The sequence below is a fragment of the Macaca mulatta genome, chromosome 3 (genome assembly GCF_049350105.2).
Source record: "Macaca mulatta isolate MMU2019108-1 chromosome 3, T2T-MMU8v2.0, whole genome shotgun sequence".
NCBI classification, from domain to species: Eukaryota; Metazoa; Chordata; class Mammalia; order Primates; family Cercopithecidae; genus Macaca; species Macaca mulatta.
Window position 1 is genome coordinate 57,115,765 of NC_133408.1, and position 26,191 is coordinate 57,141,955.

At 45.5% G+C, this 26,191-nt stretch overlaps 1 protein-coding gene across 2 annotated transcripts in view; it reads right to left on the reverse strand.

Moving 5' to 3' along the window:
- Positions 1–2,110: 2,110 nt before the first annotated feature.
- Positions 2,111–26,191, reverse strand: part of CALN1 (calneuron 1) — a 623,334-nt gene continuing 599,253 nt past the window's right edge. Inside the window, exon 6 of one of the 2 annotated variants that reach the window (XM_028845702.2) lies at positions 2,111–10,574. In XM_028845702.2, coding sequence (XP_028701535.1) covers positions 10,447–10,574 — 128 coding nt within the window. In that variant the 3' untranslated portion in view covers positions 2,111–10,446. The remainder of the gene's footprint in view (positions 10,575–26,191) is intronic. The other variant, XM_028845707.2, reaches the window with a different exon arrangement.

Below are 26,191 nucleotides of genomic sequence, written 5' to 3' on the forward strand. Positions count from 1 at the left end.
CCAGGGAGTGCAAGACAGAACTTGGCCTCAGGTCTGCAGCAGTCAAGGTACCGATCCTTTGTCACTCAAAACAAAGCCCCTTGCTACAGGCAGACCTTCCAGATTCAGCAGAGCATCCACGCATTTCTAACCGTGAACATGGCTGAACCATAAACCTTTATGTGAAAGAAAAGCCTTTGAAGTTCATTTTGCTATGAAATCATGGAAAAATTTTGGCCGGGCATGGTGGCTCACATCTGTAATCCCCGCACTTTGGGAGGCCAAGGCAGGTGGATCACCTGAGGTCAGGAGTTCGAGACCAGTCTGACCAACATGGAGAAACCCCGTCTCTACTAAAAATACAAAATTAGCCAGGCATGGTGGCGCATGCCTGTTAACCCCAGCTGCTCGGGGGGCTGAGGGAGGAGAATCGCTTGAACCTGGGAGGTGGAGGTTGCAGTGAGCCGAGATTGCGCCCTTGTATTCCAGCCTGGGCAACATGACTGAAACGGCGTCTCAAAAAACAAAAAAGAAAAATTTCAGTGGGATTGAAAGGTAGGTTCACATCTTAAGGGAAAATTTTGTTTTACTTTGGACATTATCCAGTTGGGGCCCACATTGGACAATGAGTCTTTGGGGTTCATTGTCCTCAGCTCAGTGTGTCAGGACTCGGAGACACTGAGTTCTGTGGTCAGAGCTCTGGTGAGCAGTTTGTTATACAGGAAACTCCTGGGGTGAGTTGCCCGGAAAAAAAGAATATTCATAACTAGGTGCTAGATTATAATAACAAAAATGAAAAACGACAGATCAGAGAGGATAACCTCTAAGTATCATCTCGCTGGAATTTTCCAGAGGCCTCTTTAATGGGGTGAAAAGCATAAAGAAAAGTGTGCTTTGTGCCTGAAACATTCTATTTTTAGGATTTTTAAAACAATAACAGATGCTTAGTGAATTCACCTCATAAGCTACTCCTGAGAAGGTATATAAAATGGAGTATTTAAAACAGGGTGCCCGAGAGAATCCTGGAAGATCCAAAACCCAATTGGAAACTCAGTTTTTTTTGGCTAAAAACAAGGCATCTGGAAAAATGTGAGATAACATTTTTGAGAAGAGAAAAAAGTGTGAGATGCTCCATGGTTCTTGGAAACAGGAGGCCGAGTTCTGGTCCAAATTTGGGCAGTGAATCTGTAGTCCCAGCTAGCCAGGAGACTGAGGTGGGAAGATCACTGGAGCCCAGGAGTTTGACACCAGTCTGGGCAATAGAGTGAGACCCTGTCTCTGCCAAAATTAAAAATAAATATAAGCTGCATGCTATGGGACGAGCCTGCAGTCCCAGCTATTCAGAAGGCCAAGGCAGGAGGATCACTTGAGCCCAGGAGTTCAAGACCAGCCTGGACAACATACTGAGACCCCATCTCTAAAAAAATTTTTTAAAATTAGCCATTCATCATGGTGCCCACCTGTAGTTTCAGCTACTCAGGAAGCCGAGGTGGGAGGATCTCTTGAACCCAGGTGTTTGAGGCTGCAGCGAGCTATGATTACTCCACTGTACTCCAGCCTGGGTGACCCTGTCTCTAAAAAAAGAAAAGAAAAGAAAAAGAAAGAAAAATAAAAAGAAAAAAAAGAAAAGAAAAGAAATTTTGGGCATGATCTCAGTTAGTGCCCTTAATCAAGTCACTTAACTTTTTCATACCCTGCGTTTCCTTATTTAAGGAAATAGGTGTCTTTTTCTATTTCTAAGAAACTCAAATAACATTAAAACTTGCAAAAGCTAAAGTAAAAGCTATACAATGCCTTAAAGTAATGTTAAGAAGAATTTGGCAAACGGAATCCCAAAAGGATGACACCATTAGCTTGGGTGTCTGCAAAGTTTTTAAAATTATAATGTCTGCTCCCTAGCCAGAAGATGCTTCATAATTCTCACCATATGTTCCACAGTCCACTTACTTGCCCTAACGCCAGTCATCTCTCTTTAGCATCCCAGCAGACAGCGAGATCCCGCAGCAGCTTTCTCACCTGTGGCTTCTTGGTGATGCCAGGCTGTCATTGAACAGACTGGTTGCCCTTTGGGGTCCCAGGAATAAGTCTCCTGACCCATTTGCAAATCAAACCACACATAATGAATGGAATCTCTCGTCAAAAGAAAAAAAACTTTTATTTTTTCTATTGCATAAATAATGGTAAATTAGACTCTTTTTATACAGATTATATATTTACAGACAAGTTTGGTTAAAGAAAACATCTGGTAAATATGGCAGTTTTCCTTTATACACTAAGATAACATATTAATAATATATACTTCATTTGATTGGTAAGTTGCATGCTAAGTTAATTTATATTAATATGTACATTTTATATAAAGATTCTTTTTTGACTAGTCTGCTGACTTTCTCATCACTTAATAGCAGAAATCGTCAACTAATACTGAATGAGAGAAAATGGGATGCTAATGAGGTAAATGGGAAGATGGTGATTGATGAGCTCCATCTTAGTGGCTTATTCTGGATATGAGAGCTGCCAAGCTCCAATCGTCCTGGCCGTGATCAATCCCCAGCTGTGCTTCTATTTACACACAACATATTGGGGGCAATATACAAAATACAGTCATTTACTACTGTGCTTTGAGAGACAGCTCATGTCCCAAGTCTAATGACTGCTACAATCACAGCAACCCTCCTCCCCACCCAACAGATGACAGTTCACCAACCCAATGCCTGGACAGACTTTCTGAGTCTAATTTTTCTCCAAAGTCATTGTTTTTGGTTAGTCCTTGGAGAAATAGCTTCTTCCTGGAATCAGAACTGGGGAAGAAAATCAGACCCCACTAAGAAGCCACTCGAGGACCCCTGAAAGCTGATTTTGAGCTAAGAAAGAGAAAATATGCTTTAATTTTCCTTGGAGAGAGTTGAGAGGCACTGGCTTGTGCAACTCTCCACCAGGAGCTGAGAGGATCCTTTCTTGGCCAATCTAGGTCTTTCCCAGGGAGAACAACAGGGTTTGTTAGAAAAACAATTACTGGGATGTCAGTCTACTTTAGGAAGAGGGAAAAAGAAGGAGAATCTAGGGTTTTATGTTGCCTGGGGCAGAAGGGTTAGAGACTTGTGGATCCTGCAGTTGCTCTCTTCCTGCCCTCTCTCCCTGCTCATGGGTGGGCCACATCAAAAGCAGGCACCGCTCAGCACTCAGCATCCCTCATTAGCCGTTTACAGAAATATCGCAGGTGGCCTGTGCCCCGGGACTCTTAATCTAATTCCTCACAATCACCAGAGATCACGACCACCTTCTTTCTGCGGTATTAGGAATAATTACAAGCCACTATCAACATATGCTGGAAGTGCTGTTATAGTGGCCAGAAAAAAAAAAAAAAAAAAAAAAAAAACAAGGAAAGAAAGAAATAACTGGAAATTGTGCTCTTTATTCAGTAGCTTTCAGTAAGGCTTTCTCAGATGGAGAAATACCCAATTCTTCTTGGAATCTGCCATTGTTTCCTCCAACTTCCTCCTGATTCACGTAGCCTTTGGGGAGGTGACTGACTCCCTTTATTTTCACACTTGCCAAGACAAAGACAGAAAGCTCATCTTTGATGCTCCCTCCAGTCAGCAAGTCCTTAGGGAATAAACAAAACCTCTTGCCTGCAAGATATGACACACTTGACATACACCAATTTGCATTGTTTCATTTACAGACAGCGGACACCAAAAGAGAGACTTTATCACAACTGCCTCTTGGGACTTGTGTTCAAAAAGGAGCTGCCAGTTCCTAGTGCAATTCATGGGGGAAATCCAGATCCTCTCAGTAGGGAGTATTCACTCCACCTTGTTTCAGACAAAACAGATGGGAGGGCTTGTCTGGTTGACTTTTCCTCTGGCTTTAGAGAAACCTGAAGTCAGGGAGGAATGTCACTCAACATAACCTAGATAGTGGGTGGAAGAGTCCTAACTCCTGGGCTTTCTCCAGCTGGTAGTACCAACCACAGTTTGAGTTCTTTCCTCTGCTCTCCTGGCCTCAGTTTAACAGGTCTGAGCGCCCTGGGAGAGGCATTCTGGGCTTGACAGATGTCAGCATCCTCCCAGGACTGGCGAGCTACCAGCCTGCTCTTGAAATCCACAGAGCCTGTCATGTGGATCAGACTGATGGGCAACCCCTTGACACTCAATGCTCTGCATGTTTCCAAAGTAGGCCAGCAATCCGGAGAAGAACTTCAGAGGACAGCATCTGCAGCCCTTTAAGAACTTTCTTTGTCTCTCTCAGGTCCAGGGATGGAGCAAAAATCACAGTTGCACCTTGCATTCCCTGGAATATTTCTTCCTAATTAGCCTGCTCTTCTATCCCACCGGAAAATTCCATCCTCTGTATCCTTTCCACTTGGACAGTAACTTCTAACAGTGTGAGAAGCACTAGTTTGAAAGCCAACCCATCACACCTGAGGAAAAGAGATGGGTGAGTCTATGCCTGGCATGGGGGGTGTGCTCAACTGATGAACTACCCCAAGGTCAGGGTAAGGACAGGTGACTGGGCGAGCTTTTCCACTTTCAGAGGACTGTCTTGTGGGTGGGGCTGGAAAAACCTCATTCTTTGTGATATATTTGCAGTCAATGAAATGAAATTAATTTTGCCTTGGAGACATTTTGAACAATATCATCATGTCTCTCGAGACCCTATAAAGAGTCCCAAATGAATATGAAGGAGAAACCACAGCTGTCAAAGTGACCATATGCATTACCAATGACCATAGGATACTAAGAGAAATGCTTGGCTTGTTGGCATAATTGATCTCATTCCTCCAAACCAATCATACACTTTGGATATTTGTTCCCTCCAAATTTCATGTTGATCTCCAATGCTGGAGGTGGGGCCTGCTAGCAGGTATTTGGGACATAGGGACAGATTCCTCATGAATGACTCGGTGCCCTCCCCGTAGTAATGAGTGAATTCTCACTTTATTAGTTCATGCAGTTGCTGGTTGTTAAGGAGACTGGCACCTCCTCTCCTCTCTCTTGCTCCTGTTCTTGCCATGTGACGTGCCTGCTATCCCTTCACCTCCCACCATTAGTCAAAGCTTTCTGAGGCTTCACCAGAAGCCAAGTAGATGTTGATACCTTGTTCATACAGCCTGCAGAACCGTGCACCAAATAAACCTCTTTTCTTTATAAATTACCCAGTGTTATAAATTATCCTTTATAGCAATGCAAAATGTACTAACATACACCTATTTATGCCAGGGCCAAAAAGGGCCAAAAAATTGAGGACAGTCCCCTGAGTGACTTAGTCAAAGCAAGTATGAAGTGAGGCTGAATAGTTGTGGCACTCAAATTATCATGGAGACAGAATCAGTAAGAGGCAGCCCTCATTCTCCTCTATGTTGCCATCACTTTAAATAATTTAAATGGAAAAGTCTTAGCTGGTGAATGCTTCTTTTTTTAACTTACTTTTTGAGATGAAGTTTTGCTCTGTTGCCGAGGTTGGGGTGCAGTGGCGCGATCTCGGCTCACTGCAGCCTCTGCCTCCAGGGTTCAAGTGATTCTCCTGCCTCAGCCCTCCAGAGTAGCTGGGATTACAGGTGCCCGACAGCATGCTCGGCTAATTTTTGTTTTTTATTTTTTAGTAGAGATGGGGTTTCACCATGTTGGTCAGGCTGGTCTTGAACTCCTGGTCTCAAGTGATCCACCTGCCTAGGCCTCCCAAAGCGCTGGGATTACAGGTGTGAACCACCGCACCTGGCCTTTAATGCTTCTTTTCTATTTCAGACAGATTCTCCCCTTCTAGGGCAGTTGAGCAATCAGGTGTGGAGGGAAGATGGCTATGGTAAGGCCTTTAGGTTGCGGACTCTTAGCTCCATGGGGATCACTGAAGAGGCCAATGAGAATGTTCTGATTTGAGGTCTTTTAAGACAGATGTTCTTCAGGTCGCAGCTCTGCAGACCTCCTGGTTATACAACCAGGATGTGCGATGTGCTGAAGTCTAAAAGTTTAATCTCAGTTCATCTGTATCATCACGGTGATATAGGAAAAGGGGCCCTTCCTAGCAGGGGAATTCCAGACCCTCCCTGTATCTTGGTGACACGGTGAAAAATGTAATGACTAGGGCCTTTGGAGAAATAGTGTGGCAAAATGACCCAACAGGGGTTGAGACCTGCAGTTAGGAGGAGCAGAGCTTAGCGGCTTCTGCAAGGAAGGAGAGCAAGGACACAGTAAACATGGATCCCAGGACATGCGACCACACAAGGCCAGGTCAGCCCAAATCGGGGAGCTGTCCTGGGTGGTTGCACCCTTCATTTTCTGTCCATGCCCTCACAGGGCCTCAGGGAAACTGCTAGATTTAGGTGAAGAGCAATGTGCAAAACTGTCTTTGATTTATGACCTGAGTCTGGACTTAAGCCTTGTAGGAGGCATTTGGAATAAAAGGTAAATGTTTCCCTCTCAGTTCTGAAACATACCGCTTTATGATTCTATGAATGGGAAGTTGGGAGGGGCATTACTGTCAAAAGCAGCTGTTCATTTTTCATAGGCTCTTTTGGATAACTGCAAGATCGTAGACCATTTGTCAAGTGAAATTTGAGACAGGGCAGGTATCGAAAAAGGAGACTCGTAAGACACATCTTGTTCTCTGCAGATAAAACACCCAGACATTTCTGAAACCACTGGGTTTGCCTAAGACCACATGTAAACCTCAGTTCACCAAAGTTCACACGTCTGGCTTGCGAGAGTGTGTCTCAACAGGCAAACCGTTACTTTTAAAGACTGGAGGCTTAAAATCTTGTTTGCCTTCCAAGATGATATTTCTGCCTGTTTACCTAGATTAAGGGGTCCTGGCTCTGGACCCTGGGAGAAGGGGCTGGGAGTAGGGATGGGGAGATACCAGGGCTTACAGGTAGCTCCTGTTCTCTTGAGTAAATAGAAGGACAAGTTCAAATGCAAGACAAAAAGGCAGAGAAACCACCCAGATTCTTTAAGGGTAATTGCCTCTCCCAGCAGGATACAGATGCAGAGAGTCAGGTTGCACTCAGGCTGAACTGGGAGTGTTCTTCAAGAAAATGTTCCCTATTTTTGTGTGCCTTGGCAAATTCAGGGTGGAATGCAAGGGTTGCCATGGTAATATCCCTCTTTTTTTTTGTCAGATCAGTCACGTGGGACCCATGCACATTCTGGAAGCCACTGCTAATAGTTCCGATGCTACATTCTGTTTGGGGGCTTTGTTGGTATCTGGAACGGTGGGGCACAGCTTCTTTGGGGATCAAGGGAGTCAGGGTCCATTTCCCCTTCTCTCCCAAGGAAACTGCCTTCTTGATCATCACTTGTATTTTCTGGGGGGGTGGGTATCTGCTCTTGCAGCAAGAATGAGCCAACCTGCATTTGTCAATCCCTCAGTCTCCCCACAGTTGGGCAGCCAAGGTCACTGGTTCCTAAGTCTATTAGCTGGAGGACAGAGTGAGGGGTGGGCTCTTCCCTCTCAATTCCTGCAGAAGTCACCTCCAGCTGGGGCTACATGGCATCCCTTGGGAATGGGAGACCAGGACCTTCTGGAACCTTCAGCCATTAGCTTCATAGCCACCATGATGGGGACACTGACTGGCATGGGGCCCTGGCATAAAATTTGTGTGAATGGGGCTGGGAGTTGGCTGCCTGACAAAGAAGCCTTCCTTATGCCCAAGACAAAACTGTCCAAGAAAAGCAATCAGGGTGCAAGTCACCGGGACAAACTCTGAGCTCCTGAAGTCTAAGGAATGCTGCTAGCTCAGGGCCGTCTCCACCCACTGTGTCCTTTGGTCCCTGGGTGCCACGTGGGGGGTTACCACGGTGGGAAGTTAACTCCTAAGTTGTCAGAAAGAATTCCGCATCTTCCTTCTTGCCGTCTTTCTCTAGCAGTCCACAGAGGAATGCCTTCTCTTAGATTTTCTCCTGGGGAGGGTGGGCTTGCTTCCAGGTCACTGGGAGTGAGAGGAAGGGTCACTGTTAGGGAAGGAATCCTGCAGGCTTTGTAGAAAACAGGATGATGGCGCCTCTCCAGAACTCCTTTTCCTCCCTACTCCTGCACAGTGGCTAATCTCTCTGCTGATGAAATCTAACCCCCACCTCCTGAAGGGTCTCTGTTCTCCAGCGGGAGGCAGAAGAACTTGCAGAAAAGCCACCTTCGAAGAAGTACTCATTTTCTGCCCTGAAGACCAGCCTCAGCTGCGGCATTTCAGGCCCCTCTCATGGGGGAGGGGGCTTTGAAGAATCATCCCTGGGGTTTCTACCCAGTCTACTTAGGGTCCTGCACCCCTATCCCCAGGAGGACGTGGTTTGGTGGTTCAGGGGTCAGGGAAAGATAGGAAAGTATATCCCTTCAAGATCTGCTCTGCCCTCCCATCCAAATCCAGCTGGGAGAGGGCAAACTGCCCAGGGCAGATATTAAGGATGAGGTTGATCGATGTGTTAGTATTCTGCATTTGGACCTGTTCTAGTTCAGAATTCCAATCCTAAGGGGACAGTAGTGAGTCAGCCAACGGGAGCGACAGAAGGGGCAGGCATGCAGTGTGCAGGCAGCAGGGCAGGTAAGGGGGAAAGGCAGGTTGCTGCCTCCTTGGTCTGGCCTTGCTGGGCTGAACTCCAGGAAGTTTTGCAGAGGGACCTGCAATCCCCCAGGCTCTTGGGAGCTTACATCTCCTCCCTCCTCTATACTATGGCTCAAACCCTAGTTTTACTTGTGCTCATCAGGAATATTCACACTCTCCCACAAAGGGAAAGTTTCTACAGCTGCCCCCAGGCTGTTGCCAGGAGCACTTGCAGAGGTGAATGAGAAAACTCTCATCGGAGACCTTGGGTGCTCCAAGTCTGAGAAGGCAGTAGGGAGGAAGCTGAGCGGGAAGACAGGGAGGGAGATCAGGAACACACAATGCACCAAAAACCCTACCCACTGCACTGAGACAAGAAAGCTTCTGGTGGCTCGATACTGGAAGAAAGTGGGGAAGCATGTAGGTTTAGGATGTAATCAAAAGAAGTAGGAGCAAGGTAATTCCATTACAAAATAAAGACCTGAGCTTGGAAAAGTACAAAGGGAACTATTACATCTAGAGATTACTGGCTAATCTGACTACACAAGCTTGAATTCGTAGTAGTGGCTGACATCTAGGAAAAGTCAGGAAATTACAGACTTGGAATGGAGTTGAAAACAGATCCTTGGTTCAGGTTCAGTTACCTTCCCCAACGAAAGTATTCTGCAGGCAGGAGTAAATTACCTGTTCTGTTGGCTAAACTCATAAACATCTTTTCCCCCCACCTCCTGAAAATAAGTCAGTTGCAGAATCTGAAGGCCAGAAGATCTTATGTAAAATACAGTTGTTTGATCTCTCCATCTTTCCATTTTGGATTGCATTTCTCTTTTTAGCTGGGGAAGACTAACTAACAAAGCAAACTCCAAGGTAAGGGAAAGGTAAGATGCACAAGGACCTTAACTTACAAAGGTCATCTGGCATAGAGACATGGCGGGTCTCCATGACTCCAGATGGCTGGGTGTGGGTGTCAAAACCTCACCACCAGTCTCAGTCCCCTCCCCCTCAACCTGCCTCACCCCTGCCCCAAAGAAGCAGGGATGAGTGTGGGAGGGAGGACAAGCTTATATTAGGTGTAAGCGATTAGGGAAGAATGACATCACACACGAAGAAGCCAAATATATATATCTGTCTATGTTATAGAGGTGCCCACGATTACGCTTCTTTTTTTTTCTCTAATGGCAGCACAGGCGGCAAAGCTGGGAGAAAGGCTCTCTGCAGGTTCCAAAATGCTGGTGCGGGATGGGCTCTAGGAACAGAAAGCCAAGTGCCAACGGAAACTGAGAGCACCCCAGCTCTACCAATGGCAGTCCTCTAGAAAAGGCAGTAAGAACGGAAGCGGTGAGGGGTGCAGCTAAAGACCGCCAGGGGCTGCACCTCACTTAATGGCTTTCCCCTCATGCCTTGGGGGGGTCTCCACTGGATGGAGGAAGGAAGCCAGGGTGGGATGGAAAGCCCTCTCTTCTGTGGCAACCCAGAAGTCAGCCTCTTGGAACTGAGGGTTGACCTCAGCAGAGAGTCTCCTGTTGACCCTTGGGTTGAAAGAATGGGGAGTGGAGGTGACTGTGTGTTCATGCCTCTCTCTTGCTCTCTCACCATTATACCTGGATGGCCGCTGGAATTCCGAGATGAAGATGAAGTTTTTCTCTAGAGTTATGACTGATGGTTGAAGCAGTAATTCGGAAATCCTGGCTATTTATTGCATTAGAAAACAAAACCATTAAAGCACTGAAGACAGCCCTTTAGTGTCCCTGCCAAGGAGATGAAGCTGAAGTGCAACCCCAGTTGCACTCAACCTTGGGTTCTTTACTGAACGGTTCCATCGTCCGCATCCATCCATAGTCCAAAGGTCCATGTCTGCTGTGTGGAGGAAGAGTCTGCCCGCAGGCATGCACATGCGCGGTGAGCTGCAACACAGTGTGGCTGGCGGGAGGCTGCTACTCCATGCCACTCCGGAGTATCTGGTTGGCTGCAATCAGCATGACGCTGATAATGAAGGCCATAGCAAAGGCGCATATGAGGCTCTTCCGGACGCAGGTCTGTCTGTTCTGCTTCTGGGAATGCACTGGTGGTGGGAGGAGCAGGTGTGGGAGGAAGGAAGAGGGGTTGGGAGAAGACAGAAGAGAGAAATAACACAGTGAGATAGGTTGCAACTCTTCCTCAACAGGCCAGCAGTGAGTCCTATAGGATGAGACTGGTCAAATCAAGTTGACAGGCACTTATGGGACTGTTACCATGGAGACTGCATAATATAAAACACCTTCTGGTGAAAGGTATGAAATGAGAAAACTTCTATAACAAGAACCACGATGGATGTGATGTTCAGCTTTCTGATAGAATAGAGCTAGAATGACTTTCAGAGCCAGGAAATATGGGACATTTCAGAGTCAGTTTCATAAAAGGCATCATCCGGTGATTGCTGTATCCATGTCTGCAGCCGATAGGAACAGAGCAGAAGTTCAGATGCTTCCCTACATCTCTGTGATCAGCTGGGTGCTACTTACCTTTCCTGGACGTTTTTTTGGGTTCTGCTAGTCAAATCACTGTAAGTGACTTCTTGCATTATTTCAGACACACACATAGTGGTTCTACGGTGGGGTCGTTGGACAAGCAGCGTCCCCATTGCTGAGAGCTTGACAGCTTTTTTTTTTTTTTTGAGACAGTGTATTGCTCTGTCTCCCAGGCTGGAGTGCGGTGGTACTATCGTAGCTCACTGCAGCCTTAACCTCCTGGGCTCAAGGTGTCCTCCCACTTCAGCCTCCTGAGTAGCTGGAACTACAAGTGTGCACCACTGTGCCTGACTAATTTTTTAAATTTTCATTTTTGTAGAGATGGGGTCTTGCTATGTTGCCCAGTACAATCTCAAACTCCCCTGGGCTCAAGCCACCCTCCTGCCTCTGCCTCCCAGAGTGTTGGGATTACAGGCATGAGCCACCATGCTTGGCCACTGAGAGGTTTTTGAAAATGCAGATTCTTGACTGGGTTTGGTGGCTCTCACGCCTGTAATCCCAGCACTTTGGGAGGCTGGGGTGGGCAGATCACCTGAGGTCAGGAGTTTGAGACCAGCCTGGTCGACATGGTGAAACCCTATCTCTACTAAAAATACAAAAATTAGCCAGGTATGGTGGCACACGCCTGTAATCCCAGCTACCTGGAAGGCTGAGGCAGGAGAATCACTTGAACCTGGGAGACAGAGGTTACAGTGAGCTGAGATCATGCTACTGCACTCCAGCCTGGGCGTCAGAGCAAGACTCTGTCTCAAAAAAACAGGCAGATTCTTGTCCAGCCCCCACCCCAGATCTGCTGAATCAGAGGCTCTGGGAGCGGGGGCCCCATCTGTGTTTAACAAGCCCTCCATTAGAGCTGGGATGCTGCTGACGTTGGGGAAGTGGGGATTGCGCAAGGCTGTGGTGAGCTATGGTCACACCACTGTATTCCAGCCTGGGCCACAGAGGGGTGAGACCCTGCAGGAGAGAGAGAGAGAGAGAGAGAGAGAGAAAGGAAGGAAGGAAGGAGAAAGAAAAAAGAAAGAGAAAGAGAAAGAAAAACAAAGAAAAAAGAAAGAGAAAGAAAGAAACAAAGAAAGAAAGAGAAAGAGAAAGAGAGAAAGAAACAAAGAAAGGAGAAAGAAAAAAAGAAAAAAAGAAGAAAGAAAGAGAAAGAAAGAGAGAAAAAAAGGAACACTCACTCCAGAGTTTTTCATTCAGTAGGCCCGGAGTAGGATGGAGTTGCTGGGGACAGGAGGGGTGTGTGTGTGTGTGTGTGTGTGTACGTGTGTGTACGTGTGTGTGTTGTTGGGGACATTAAATCAGGGGTGTTGAAGAAGATGGCTCTTTACATTCAGCTGTTAAAGAAGACTGCATAGCAAAAGAAAAAGGTCAAGGTTGTATCCACATGCCTTTAAAGAATGTAAAAATCACTCAAGCTCAAAAGGAGAAAGAGAGAGAGAGAGAAAGAAAGAAAGAAAGAAAGAAAGAAAGAAAGAAAGAAAGGAAGGAAGGAAGGGAGGGAGGGAGGGAGGGAAGAGAAAGAACAAAAGAAAGAAAGAAGAAAGAAATAAAGAAAGAGAAAGAAAGAGAAAGAGAGAAAGAAAAAGTAAGAAAAGAGAGAAAGAAAGAACAAAGAAAGAGAAAGTGAGAAAGAAAAAGAAAGAAAAGAGAGAAAGAAAGAACAAAGAAAGAAGAAATAAGGAAAGAAAGGAGAAAGAAAGAGAAAGAGAGAAATAAAGAAGAAAGAAGGAATGAAAGGAGAAAGAAAGAGAAGGAAAGAAAGAAGAAAGAAGAGAAAGAAGGAAAGAAAGGAGAAAGAGAAAGAAAGAGAAGGAAGGAAGAAAGAAAGAAGAAAAGAAAGAGAAAGAAAGAAATGAAAGAAAGGGAGGGAGGAGAAAGAACAAAAGAAAGAAGAAAGAAATAAAAATGAAAGAAAGAAAAAGAAAGAGAAAGAGAGAAAGAAAAAGAAAGAAAAGAAAGAAGAAGGAAAGTAGAAAGAGAGACAGAAAGAAGTAAAGAAAAAAGGAGAAAGAAAGAAAGAGAAAGAGAGAGAAAGAAAGAAGAAAGAAGGAAAGAAAGGAGAAAGAGAAAGAAGGAAAGAAAGGAGAAAGAGAAAGAAGGAAAGAAAGGAGAAAGAAAGAGAAACAAAGAAAGAAGAAAGAAAGAAGAGAAAGAAGAAAGGAGAAAAAGAAAGAAGGAGGGAAGAAAGAAAGAAGACAAGAAAGAAAGAAAGAAAGAAAGAGAAAAAGAAAGAAAGAAAGAAAGGGAAGGAAGGAAGGAAGGAAGAGCGGGCTTTGATGAAGTGCATCGGGGATCCTAGGCATTGCATTACCTCAGGGAAACTAAGTGGATGTCAGAATGTCTTTCCCGTCTCCTTCTTTTCCTCTACACTTTCTCCCTTGCCCTCTGTCCTGCAGTGGTGCACGGTTCCCCAGTTAGCTGAGAGGACACATCTGTGCCCTGGAGGTCGGCAGGAAGCCACCTACTCCAGAGCAATTGGCTGAAACAGCAGCACCAGTGCCAGCTGAGAGTTTGATACAAATGAGATTCTCAGCCCTATTGCAGAATTACTGAATCAGACGAGGTTGGGAATTTGTGTTTTAATAAGCTCTCCAGGCAATTAAGCAATTGCTAGACACCCACTCTGGAGTTTTTTGATTCAGTAGGCCCGGAGTAGGATGGAGTTGCTGGAGACAGGAGGGGTGTGTGTGTGTGTGTGTGTGTGTGTGTGTGTGTGTGTGTGTGTGTGTTGTTGCTGACGTTAAATCAGGGGTGTTGAAGAAGATGGCTCTTTACATTCAGCTGTTAAAGAAGACTGCGTAGCAAAAGAAAAAGGTCAAGGTGGTATCCACATGCCTGTAAAGAATGTAAAAATCACTCAAGCTCAAATAGCTCTCTCCCTTGATGTTAGTGGCTCATCCAAATTCCTGGTAATATTAATAACAGGGAAGAAGTAGGAAGCTGGCCATATTTCCAAAGGCAAACAGAACTTTCTTCAAGAGAAAGGGTCCCAAGGGCTTGTCAAAGGATCTCTAAAAATGGCATTGATCTTTTTTATGGCTGCGTAGTATTCCGTGATGTTTATGTACCACATTTTCTTTATCCAATCTACCATTGATGGCCATTTAGGTTGATTTAGTGTCTTTGCTATTGTGAATAGTGGTGCAATGAACATACACATGCATGTGTCTTTATGGTAGAACAATTTATATTCCTCTGGATATATACCCAATGATCGGATTGCTGGATCGAACCGCAGTTCTGTTTCTAGCTCTTTGAGGAATCCTCACACTGCTTTCTACATCCTTTACAGGAACATTGATGGGGCTGGAGGCCACGATCCTTGGCAAACCAACACAGGAAGAGAAAATCAAATACCGTATGTTCTCACTTACAAGTGGGAGCTGAATGATGAGAATACATGGAGGCAAAGAGGGGAACCACAGACACTGGGGCCTACTTGAGGATGGAGGGTGGGAGGAGGGAGAGCAGCAGAAAAAAATCACTATTGGGTTCTAGGCTTAGTGCCTGGGTGGTGAAATAATCTGTACAACAAACGCCGGTGACACGAGTTTACCTATAGAACAAACTGCACATGTACCCCTGAACCTAAAATAAAAGTTAAAACAATGGCATTGAGCAGGAAGGTGTCTCCAGAAAGCCAGGCTTCAAGAAAATGCACTTCAAACGCTGGGTGTGGTGGACAGAACTGCGACCTGGCACTAATTCATGCGTTTCTTGATAATTATTGAAGATTACAATGCATTTGCATTGTACCATATTTTTGTGTATTTATTTACTCTTGCTTCTTGCTGTCTATCATTTAGAAGTCTGTAATAGAAGACTATAGGTGAGCCTGGGACAAACTGTAAGTCTAAGGTCTGACTTACTGTGACCCAGCCGCAGCCCCCAGCCCCCTCACCAATGTGATGCTTGTGAATTCTTTTGCCATCGTCTCTTAGGTCTCATCTTGTTATCTTTATTCCTTCTGAATCCACTGATTTCTGCTTCCCTGGGGTGATTTAAAGTATCTGCGGCTCAGCTTTCTTCTTGCCGAGTCAAGCTTCCACCTTTTGCTACTAAGAACAATGCTGTCTAGGTGTGGGTCTCAGAATCTTACAAGTTCTCACCTGGAGGAAGACAATATCCCTGGGGTAGAGATGGGCTTCATCCCATCAGTAGGCAAACGTACAAAGATGCCAAGTCCCAGGAAGGAAAAAGGAGGTGGCATTTAAGAAGGAAAGGGCCAAAGCAGAAAATAAGACGAGAATGTGGAAGTAGCATATCCCTAACGCTTTCTGGCTAATTTATTCTGAGCAGCTTCTTCGCCTGGAAATGTTTCTGAAGGCAGCCCTTTTCCATTCCATCTTGAGGGCCCGTGAAAGCTTTAGGAAGAGAAACATTGCATGACTGGCCTGAGGGAGGAAATTTTTGCTGAAGCCCTTGTTTGTGAAGGTCAACCAGGAAACAAGGTTACCAGCAACAGGATTATCCCCCAGGAGAGGGGAGCTGCAACTTCCATCTAAAAATCCATCCAAGCAGTAGGAGGGGAGAGATAAGGACCGAGCAACTGCCTGGAGAATTTAGACCAATGTCCTATAAGCAGAGAGGAGCAGAGCCAGGTGCAGTGGCTCATGCCTGTAATCCCAGCACTTGGGGAGGCTGAGGTGGGCGGATCACCTGAGACCACGAGTTCGAGACCAGCTTGGCCAACATAGTGAAACCCTGTCTTGACTAAAAATACAGAAAAATAGCTGGGCATGGTGGTGGGCACCTGTAATCCCAGCTACTAGGGAGGCTGAGGCAGGAGAATTGCTTGAACCCAAGAGGCGGAGGATGCAGTGAGCCGAAATTGCGCCATTGCACTGCAGCCTGGGCAACAAGAGTGAAACTCCATCTCAAAAAAAAAAGCAGAGAGGAGCTTCTAGATCATTAGTGGATCGTGGCAGCTCTGAAATAGACCGTAGTCTGAGTCAGTACCCTGTGCTTTGATGAAAATCATCTTATACTGCATTCTGACATCATCATAAATTGTGTGGCTAAGCAAAGAGGAATGACTTTGGAGCCAGACCAATATCTGGATCATGATTCTCTGTGTGACCTTGAGCAAGTAAATTTCCCTAGGCCCCAATCTTCTCATCCATAAAATGGGATAATAAGATCTATCTTATTGGGCCGGGTGTGGTGGCTCACACCTGTAATCCCAGCACTTTGGGAGGCTGAAGCGGGTGGATCACGTGAGGTCAGGAGTTTGAGACCAGCCTGGCCAACATGGTGAAACCCCATCTCTACTAAAAATACAAAAAAAAAAAAAAAAAAGAATTAACCGAGCATAGTGTGGTGTGCCCGTAATCCCAGCTACTTGGGAGGCTGAGGCAGGAGAATCACTTGAACCCAGGAAGCAGAGGTTGATCGCGCCACTGCATTCCAGCCTGGGCGACAGAACAAGCCTCTGTCTAAAACAAACAAACAAACCCCAAAACAAACAAACAAAAGATCTATCTTCTTGTGGAGATTATGCATATAGAAAGAAACTGGAAAATTGTGCCTGATGAATGTGAGCTCCCTTGTATATGCCTTTTAAATGTTCCTATTTCCTAATTGAACACCAGCCTCAATGGGTTGGGTACCGTGTTAAGAGCTTTGTTGGTTCTATGTACAGAGGTCACAGAGCAGCAGATCTCATGTGCAATGGGTGTGTTGTCTTCATTTACTGCCTGAATTCCAATAAGTGAAGTTCAAGGTCATTTGGGAAAGGGTAGATGTGGGATTTGAGCCAAGAGCTTACTGTAATACCCAGGTTCAAAACCTGTGTACAAATTCTTCTTGGTTTCCTGCATAGCAATAAACAGGTCCAAAGAAAATGCACTTCAAACGCCGGGTGTGATGGACAGAACACGGCACTAATTTATGTATTTCTTGGTAATTATTGAAGCTTATCATACATTTGCATTGTACTATATTTTTGCGTATTTATTTACACTAGCTGTCTATTATTTAGAAGTCTGTAATAGAAGACTATAGGTCAGTCTGGGAAAAACTGTGAGTCCAAGATCTGACTTCTTCCCCTAATTGCCGCTTAGGAGCCCTGGACAAGTGAAGGAACTTCTGCCAGCGTCAGTTTCTCTCTCTGTAAAAGGAGCTAATAATTGCTCTGCTCATCTCAAGAATTATTTCAAAGATCAATGAGCTAATCAAAGTGAAAGCTACATCCAACTGTAAATTGCCAGAGAAATACAAGATTTCATTCTTGCATCCCCCGAGGACAGGAGGAAACCCCTGCTGGGTTTTCAGCCTATTCCCTGCAACCTACAGCACAAGGCTGAGACTACCTCAGATGCTCCCAATCTTTGTTTTCATCTCTTCCTTCATTAAGTCATTCAGAACTGCAGCTAGACTCACCTTTCCCTGCAGGCTTCCTGCAAAGGCCCCCGTTGATGGGAGAAGCCTGTTCCATCCTCTAAGCTCAGCACAGAAGACCACAGCTCACTCTTCCCCACTTCCCGGCTCTATTCCTAGACCACCCTCCTCCCCTTCCCTCCCCATGGCCACCTCTGTTCAGCCAAGCAGGTCTCTCGTTTTCTTCAGTGCAGATCAGTGGTGCCTTCTGATCTTGCCTCTTTTCCTTTTCTTTTCTTTTTTGAGATGGAGTTTTACTCTGTTGCCAGACTGGAGTGCAGTGGCACGATATTGGCTCACTGCAACCTCCAACTCCCTAGCGATTCTCCTGCCTCAGCCTCCCAAGTAGCAGGGAGGGGATTACAGGCACACACCACCACATTCAGCTAATTTTTGTATTTTTAGCAGAGACAGGGTTTCACCATGTTGGCCAGGATGGTCTCGATCTCTCGACCTTGTGATCTACCCGCCTCGGCCTCCCAAAGTGCTGGGATTACGGGCATGAACCATCATGCCCGACCATCTTCCCTCTTTTTCTCTGGGGCCCAGCCCAAACTTTTCTTTCCTCTGAGGTTTCTTCTGAACACCCTGCTCTATAAAAGGGCCTGCTCCTTGTATTTATTCGTTGTAATGATCTAGCTTTCAAGATTTATTTATTTTTAATCAAGATATAGTTCACATACCATAAAATTGGCCCTTGTTCGAAAATTATGTCCAATTCAGCAGCGTTTAACATATTCGCAAGATTGTGCAACCGTCACCACTACCTAATTCCAGAGCATTTTATCACCCTAAAAAGAAATCCCAGGCATCTTAACAGTCACTGCTCATTCCGCTCGCTCTGCAGCCCCAGGCAAACGCTAATCTACTGTCTGTCTCTAGGGATTTGCCTACTCTCAATCTTTCAAATAAATAGGATCATACGGTAGGTGACCTTTTGTGTCTGACTTCTTTTAGCATAATTTTTCAAGGTTCCTCCAGCTGTATGTAGCATTTATCAGTACTTCATTCCTTTTTATGACCGGATAATAGTTTATTGTATGAATATATCACTCTTTGTTTATCTATTCATAAGCTATAAACATTTGGGTTCCTTTCACCTTTTGGTTACTATGAATCATGCTGCTATGAACATCCATACACATGTTTACATGTCAACATATGTCTTAAATTCTCTTGGGTGCAAACCTAGAAGTTGAATTACTGGGTTATATAGTCTCCTCTCCACTCCATTTTTTTTTTTGAGATGGAGTCTCGCACTGTTGCCCGGGCTGGTGTGCAGTGGCGTGTTCTTGGCACACTGCAACCTCCACCTCCCGGACTCAAGTGATTCTCCTGCCTCAGGCTCCCGAGTAGCTGGGATTACAGTCTCCTGCCACCACGCCCGGCTAATTTTTTTGTATTTTTAGTACAGATGGGTTCTACTACATTGGCCAGGCTGATCTTGAACTCCTGACCTCATGATCCACTGGCCTTGGACTCCCAAAGTGCTGAGATTACAGGCGTGAGCTACTGCGTCCAGCCTATGTTTCTTTCTTTCTTTCTTTCTTTTTTTTTTTTGAGATGGAGTCTCACTCTATCGCCTAGCCTGGAGTGCAGTGGCACGATCTCAGGTCACTGCAAGCTCCACCTCCTGGGTTCACGCCATTCTCCTGCCTCAGCCTCCCGAGTAGCTGGGACTACAGGTGCCCGCCACCATGCCTGGCTAGTGTTTTTTTTGCATTTTTAGTAGAGACGGGGTTTCACTGTGTTAGCCAGGATGGTCTTGATCTCCTGACCTCGTGATCCACCCGCCTTGGCCTCCCAAAGTGCTGGGATTACAGGCTTGAGCCACCGCACCCGGCCTATGTTTCATTTTTTTAAGGAACTGACCTTTTTGTCTCTTACTGAATATATCATGCTGCTGGTGATCTTTTCTATCTTCCCACTAAATCTTGGGCTCTTTTTCAGCACAATACTTGGCACAGTGGAAGCTCCGAAAGTATTTGGGAATGAAATGTGAGCTGAGGAGGCTGCCGCAGGAGGACACAGAGGCAGAGTTTCCTGTTTTCCTGCAAGCTTGTTCACAGGCTCCATGCATGACAGACTGGTGGCTGCCTCAGCGAGACCTGGGTGTGCAAGCTCTAGCGACAGACTGCTGGAGTGTTGCTTTTCCTCTCTTATTTTAACAGCCATTCACACTGCTCCACTCGGCAAATGGCAGGCAGTGGTTCTTGGCTTTTCTCCTGGAGACGGTCATCTGCAGAGACTCTGCCACTCATCAGCCCGTGGCCCTGGAGACAATAGGTTCATAATCCCTCTGGCTTCAATCTCCACGTTTGGGAGCTGCGCTGCACGTCTTCAGAGACACCGGCTTCCAAATGAGGCAAATCAGAGCCATGAAAATTCTGATTCCTTGCTCCGTGACAGACCAACAGAAGTCATATTATTTTTGGCAGGGAGCTGGGGGTGCAGGGAAGTTAAAAAACAAAACAGTAGCCATCCCAGCTCAGGTGATTCTTAGGATAACCAGAGCCACCAGGCCTAGGAGCTATTTTTGCTCTGCGATCCTTCCAGTTCTGATATTTTATGATTCTACAAAATTGGCTACTTATGCACCCTAAAACGGAACTAATTAAGAGCTTTTGAAAGAGAATTTTGTATACACCAGTGATATCAGAAATGCCCAGGCACCCAAACAAAACCCAAAGGAAGAGATGGAGGATGCGGCTTCTATGGAATAAGAGTGAGGTTGGTATGTTTCATGACGCTTTTCTTAAGAGGAAGATAAATCATGCTGACTTGTGGGGCTGGGAGCTGGTCTCTTCTCCCCTACAAAATCTCATGCCCCATATCTCAGGTTTGCTAGACCCCAGACAGCTGTGTTTTGCTTTGAGGGTCCTACAATGGACTCTGGTGCAGTAGCCAGGCATTGTTTTTGTCTCTCTGGAAGCCCTACCCCTTGTTCTAATAACAAAATTCACCTTTTGTGCTTGGGACCTGCACCACTACATCTAGTGGAACTTAGTTCTTGACTTCACCTTTTCCACCATCACAAACCAGGTTGCCCGGGTGTCGTACCCAAAGATTGTTCTACAGTAGGCACCTGAGTTAAACAGGTTTGACTGGTGCTCCTTTTTGGATGAAGACAGATCCTGAGAGATAACATCTTGAGACCTTGTGAAGACAGAGTCTGCCCAAGAGTGGAGCTAACAGGGAGTTAAAAAGGACAGAGAGAGGGAGAGGCAGACAGCAGGCAAGAGAGAGAGACAGAGACACACAGAGAGAGAGAGAGAGGAGAGAGATGTTGCTTGAACTCTTTGAGTCCAGGCCACCCAAAGTTCACGCGCTTGACTTCCCCCATTATTTGAGCCAGTGGTTTTTTTTTTTTTTTTTTTTTTTTTTTTGAGATGGAGTCTTACTCTGTCGCCCAGGCTGGAGTGCAGTGGCGTGATCTCGGCTCACTGCAAGCTCTGCCTCCCGGGTTCACGCCATTCTCCTGCCTCAGCCTCCCGAGCAGCTGGGATTACAGGCGCCCACCACACACCCGGCTAGTTTTTTGTATTTTTAGTAGAGACGGGGTTTCACTGTGTTAGCCAGGATGGTCTCGATCTCCTGACCTCATGATCCGCCCGCCTCGGCCTCCCAAAGTGCTGGGATTACAGGCGTGAGCCACTGCGCCTGGCCAAGCCAGTGATTTTTAGTTTAAAAGAATCTCAGTTGGCTTTCTTTTATTTGCAACTGAAACTATCTTTTATTTATTTATCTATTTTTAGAAACTGGGTTTCACTCTGTCGCCCAGGGGGAATGCAGTGGCGTGATCATAGCTCACTGCAGCCTCGATTTCTTGGGCTCAAGGAATCCTCCTGTCTCAGTCTCCTGAGTAGCTGGGACTGCACCATGCTTAGCTAATTTTTAAAAAAAATTTTTTGTAAACATGGGTCTCACTATGCTGCCCAGGCTGGTCTCAAACTCCTGGGCTCAAGTGATCCTTCCACCTTTGCCTCCCAAAGTGTTTGAATTACAGGTGTGAGCCACCATGCCTGGCCGATAAGAGTCTTTTTATTTTTATTTTCTTTTTCTGAGACGGAGTTTTGCTCTGTCACCCAGGCTTGAGTGCAGTGGTGTGATCTCGGCTCACTGCAACCTCTGCCTCCGGGGTTCAAGCAATTCTCCTGCCTCGGCCTCCCAAGTAGCTGGGATTACAGGCGCCCACCACCATGACCAACTAACTTTTTTTTTTCTTTGTATTTTTAGTAGAGATGGGATTTCACCATGTTGGCCAGGCTGGTCTTGAACTCCTGACCTCGTGATCCATCCGCCTCAGCCTCCCAAAGTGTTGGGATTACAGGGCCAAGAGTCTTGATGGATACTCTTGATATCCCCAATGTGGGTAGTGATTTGAGTCTAGGAATGAGTGTGTCAACAGCAAGACTCCCACCCCCTGCATTTGGTTCTTGCTTCATGAAGATGTGGCGCTCCAGCAGCAGCACATACTCAGCAATGTCTCCAGGTAAAAAAAAATAACCAGAAGATAACTGAAGCTAGGAACTGGTTAGCCTTGTGTTTCATTCATTCACTTCCAGTGCTTACTAATGTGTTGAGTTTTGTACTGCATATTGTCATGGATGACGTTGTTTAATCCTCATAACAACTATATGAGGTAGATTGTATCATGATTCCCCTTTCACAGATGGAGAAAATGAGGTTCTCTATATTTACTCAAGTGCCTCACTCAAGTGAGTGCATGCTGGGGAAGGATTTTAAGCCAGGCTTGTCTCGGGTGCAGAGCTGGAGCTCTTAACCAGCTCTGTTTTAGTGTGTTTATACAAAACAGCTCTCTGGGTCTCTATTTTTTTTGTTGAGACAGAGTCTCGCTCTGTTGCCCAGGCTGGAGTGTAATGGTACGATCTCAGCTCACTGCAACCTCCGCCTCCTGGGTTCAAGTGATTCTCCTGCCTCAGCCTCCCAAGTAGCTGGGATTACAGGTGCCCGCCACTGCGCCCAGCTAATTTTTTTTTTTATTTTTGTATTTTTAGTAGAGACGAGATTTCACCATGTTGGCCAGGCTGGTCTTGAACTCCTGACCTCAAGTGATCCACCCACCTCAACCTCCCAAAGTGCTGGGACAACAGGCATGAGCCACTGTGCCCAGCTGGGTCTCTATTTTGTGTTTCAGAATCTCATTGCTTCCTACAGGTTTCCTGCGAAGGGTCCCCAAACAGAAGAAAAATTCCTTTTTGTCTGAAGTTCCAAATCTCTTTGAAAACTGTCCTCTGTCTCACCACTGGCTACTGACCGCAGCTCCTTAACCTCCTATGTCTACCCAAGGAGAAAGGTTTTATTTCAGGAAATTCACCGCACAGGAGGACTGGGAACAGATGGCGTTGATGACATATTGTACCTTTTTCATTTAGATGGGCAGGAGAGAACCATCGTGCGCGGCCAGGTGATGGGGCAGCTCTCCCCATCCATGTGTGCACTTAATGGCCCGACAGGAACGCTGTGACTTCAGCGGGGAGGACTGCACTGGGAACCTTGGATTTGGCTGCAAAATTCCTTCTGACCTTCCACTGAGCCCAGAAGTTTCTGTATCTAAATATGACCATCATCATCCAGCCTTTTCATGGGATGGATGAGGAAAATAAGGCTCAGAGAGGTTAACCAACTTTCCCGGGGTCACACAGCTAGTTGGCACAGAATCCACACCTCTTCCCCAGGGGGCTTCCTGGGGCTGCCTGGCTTGTGTCACCATCCTTGCCACTTGTTTCTTTTGTCCATCATATGGAAGTACTGAGTGATTCAGAGGAGCTCTGCCTTGTCTTTCACAGAAACTATTTATTCCCCAGTTGGTGATTTCGCTTTACTTGCCTCTCCCGTGCCTGTTGTCAGAATGTCTAGAAAAATCTGACAGCTGGTATTCCATTTAGGGACAACACTTGGGGGATGTGTCTTGATAGGGCGCACACACAGATCTTGCTGCGCTTCTACTCAACTTCCAAATATAATATGCTTTTGTCGGTGATGAAATGGAAAATGAGTATGGGTGATGAAACACCATTTTGTATGAAGACTTGGAAATGCCTAAGCCCACGTGAATGACCCAGGGTGACCAATGAAGACGCCAGGGCAGGGCATTGACAGGTAGACCCAGGTTACAATTCTTTTTCTTTTGTTTTGATTCAGCAATTAAAAAAAATTAGTATTTTAAGTTCCATGATACATATGCAGAATGTGCAGGTTTGTTACATAGGTAAACGTGTGCCATGGTGGTTTGCTGCACTTATCAACCCATTACCTAGGTATTAAGCCCCGCATGCATTAGCTATTTATCATGATGCTCTCCCTCCCATTGCCCCCTGACAGGCCCTGGTGTGTGATGTTCCCCTCCTGTGTCCATCTGTTCTCATTGTTCAACTCCCACTTATAAGTGAGAACATGTGGTGTTTGGTTTGCTGTTCCTGTGTTAGTTTGCTGAGGATGATGGCTTCCAGCTTCATCTATGCCCCTGCAAAAGACATGATCTCATTCCTTTTTATGGCTGCATAGTATTCCATGTGTATATGTACCACATTTTCTTTATCCAGTTGAAATTCTTTTCATAAAAACCTTGAGACAGGATCTCCCTCTGTCACTCAGGCTGGAATGAAGTGGCATGATTGTGGCTTACTGCAGCCTCAACCTCCCAGGCTCAAGTGATCCTCTCACCTCAGTCTCCTGAGTAGCTGGGACTACAGGTGCCTGCCACCACGCCTGGTTATCTATCTATCTATCTATCTATCTATCTATCTATCTATCTATCTATCTAATCTGTCATTTATCTATTATCTATCTATCATTTATCTATCATCTATTATCTATCTATCATCTATCTATCATCTATCTATGTATCTATCTATCTATCATCTATCTACCTATCAATTATCTATCTATCTATCTATCTATGTATCTATCTATCATCTACCTGTCAATTATCTATCTATCTATCTATCTATCTATCTATCTATCTATCTATCTACCTACCTACCTACCTACCTATCTATCTAGACAGGGTTTTGCCAGGTTGCCCAGGTTGCAGGTTAAAATTCTTAGCCACTATTTGACTTGGGAAAAATGACTTCACTTTGTGGAGCCTCAGTTTCCTCATTTACACGAAAATGGCAACAGAACTTGTCTCTCAGGGCCATGCAGAGGGGTCAATGCAATGTGTTAATATTAGGTTGGTGCAAAAGTAATTGTGGTTTTTGCCATTAAAACTCTTGCCATTGCTGGGCATGGTGGCTCACGCCTGTAATCCCAGCACTTTGGGAGACTGAGGCAGGCAGATCACCTGAGGTCAGGAGTTTGAGACCAGCCTGGCCAACATGGTGAAACCCCGTCTCTACTAAAAATACAAAAATTAGCTGGGTGTGGTGGCGGGCGCCTGTAATCCCAGATACTCAGGAGGCGGAGGCATGAGAATTGCTTGAACCCAGGAGATTGAGGTTGCAGTGAATTGAGATCACACCACTTCACTCCAGCCTGGGCGACAGAGCAAGACTGTGTCTAAAAAAAAAAAAAAAAAAGAAAAAGAAAAAAATTGCCATTCCTTTTAATGGCAAAAATCGCAATTACTTGTGCACCAACCTAATAAATGACCAGCACTTGGCAGGCATGCGTGACAGTTCTCTTCCACCCTCTTCCTCCTGGACTGCATCCATATGGATTAAACAGTAAACATCCTGGAAGCAAGCATTATCAACCTTAATAGATAGTATAATGTGTCATGGGAATACTTAATAAGAATCTGGTGACCGGCAAATAGATGATTCAATCACAAAGACCACTGAATTCCATAGATGCCAGCAACTGGAACCAAATAATAAGATATAAATTCGTCTCAGTGTCATTGAGCTTATGATCTCTAAAATCGAGAATGTCTGGTGCCTAAAATGGGTGGAACTGAGGCAAAACATCTTTAAAAACTCCCTTATTCAGCATGAATGGTGAATAAGTACTTTCAGTAAACACATACTTAAATGTCCAACCTGTTATGGGGATATGGGCTTGGTAAGTTCTTTATTCAGAGTTGGGGTATTGCTCTGCTGCCCAGGCTGAAGTGCATTGGTGCAATCATAGCTCACTGCAGCTTCGAACACCTGAGCTCAGGTGATCCCTCCACCTCATCCTCCCGAATAGCTGAGACTACAGGCATGCGCCACCATGCCTGGCTAATTTAAAAATTTTTCTTTTTGTAAGGAAGAGGTCTTGCTATGTTGCCAGGCTATGGTAATTTTTCCAAAAAATTAAGACACAAAGATTGACAAGTAACACAAAAGTATATCAAGCTGGGCACGGGGGCTCATGCCTGTAATCTTAGCAATTTGGGAGGCCGAGGATGGGAAATCACTTGAGGTCAGGAGTTTGAGACCAGCCTGGCCAACATGGTGAAATCTTGTCTGTACAGAAATTGGCTGGGCATGGTGGCACATGCCTGTAAGTCCAGCTACTCAGGAGCCTGAGGCTGGAGAATTGCTTGAACCCAGGAGATGGAGGTTGCAGTGAGCTGAGATCGCGCCACTGCATTCCAGCCTGGGTGACAGAGCAAGACCCTGTCTCAAAATAAAGGAAGGACGGAAGGAAAGGAAGGAAGGAAGGAAGGAAGGAAGGAAGGAAAAAAAGAGAGAAAGAAAAAAGTATATCAAGTATATTTTATCGTAATTAGGGGATTCAGAGATCTGAGAGACTGGGAGTGCATGAAAGTCATGCTTTTTTTTTTAAAATTTATTTATTATTATTATACTTTAAGTTGTAGGGTACATGTGCATAACGTGCA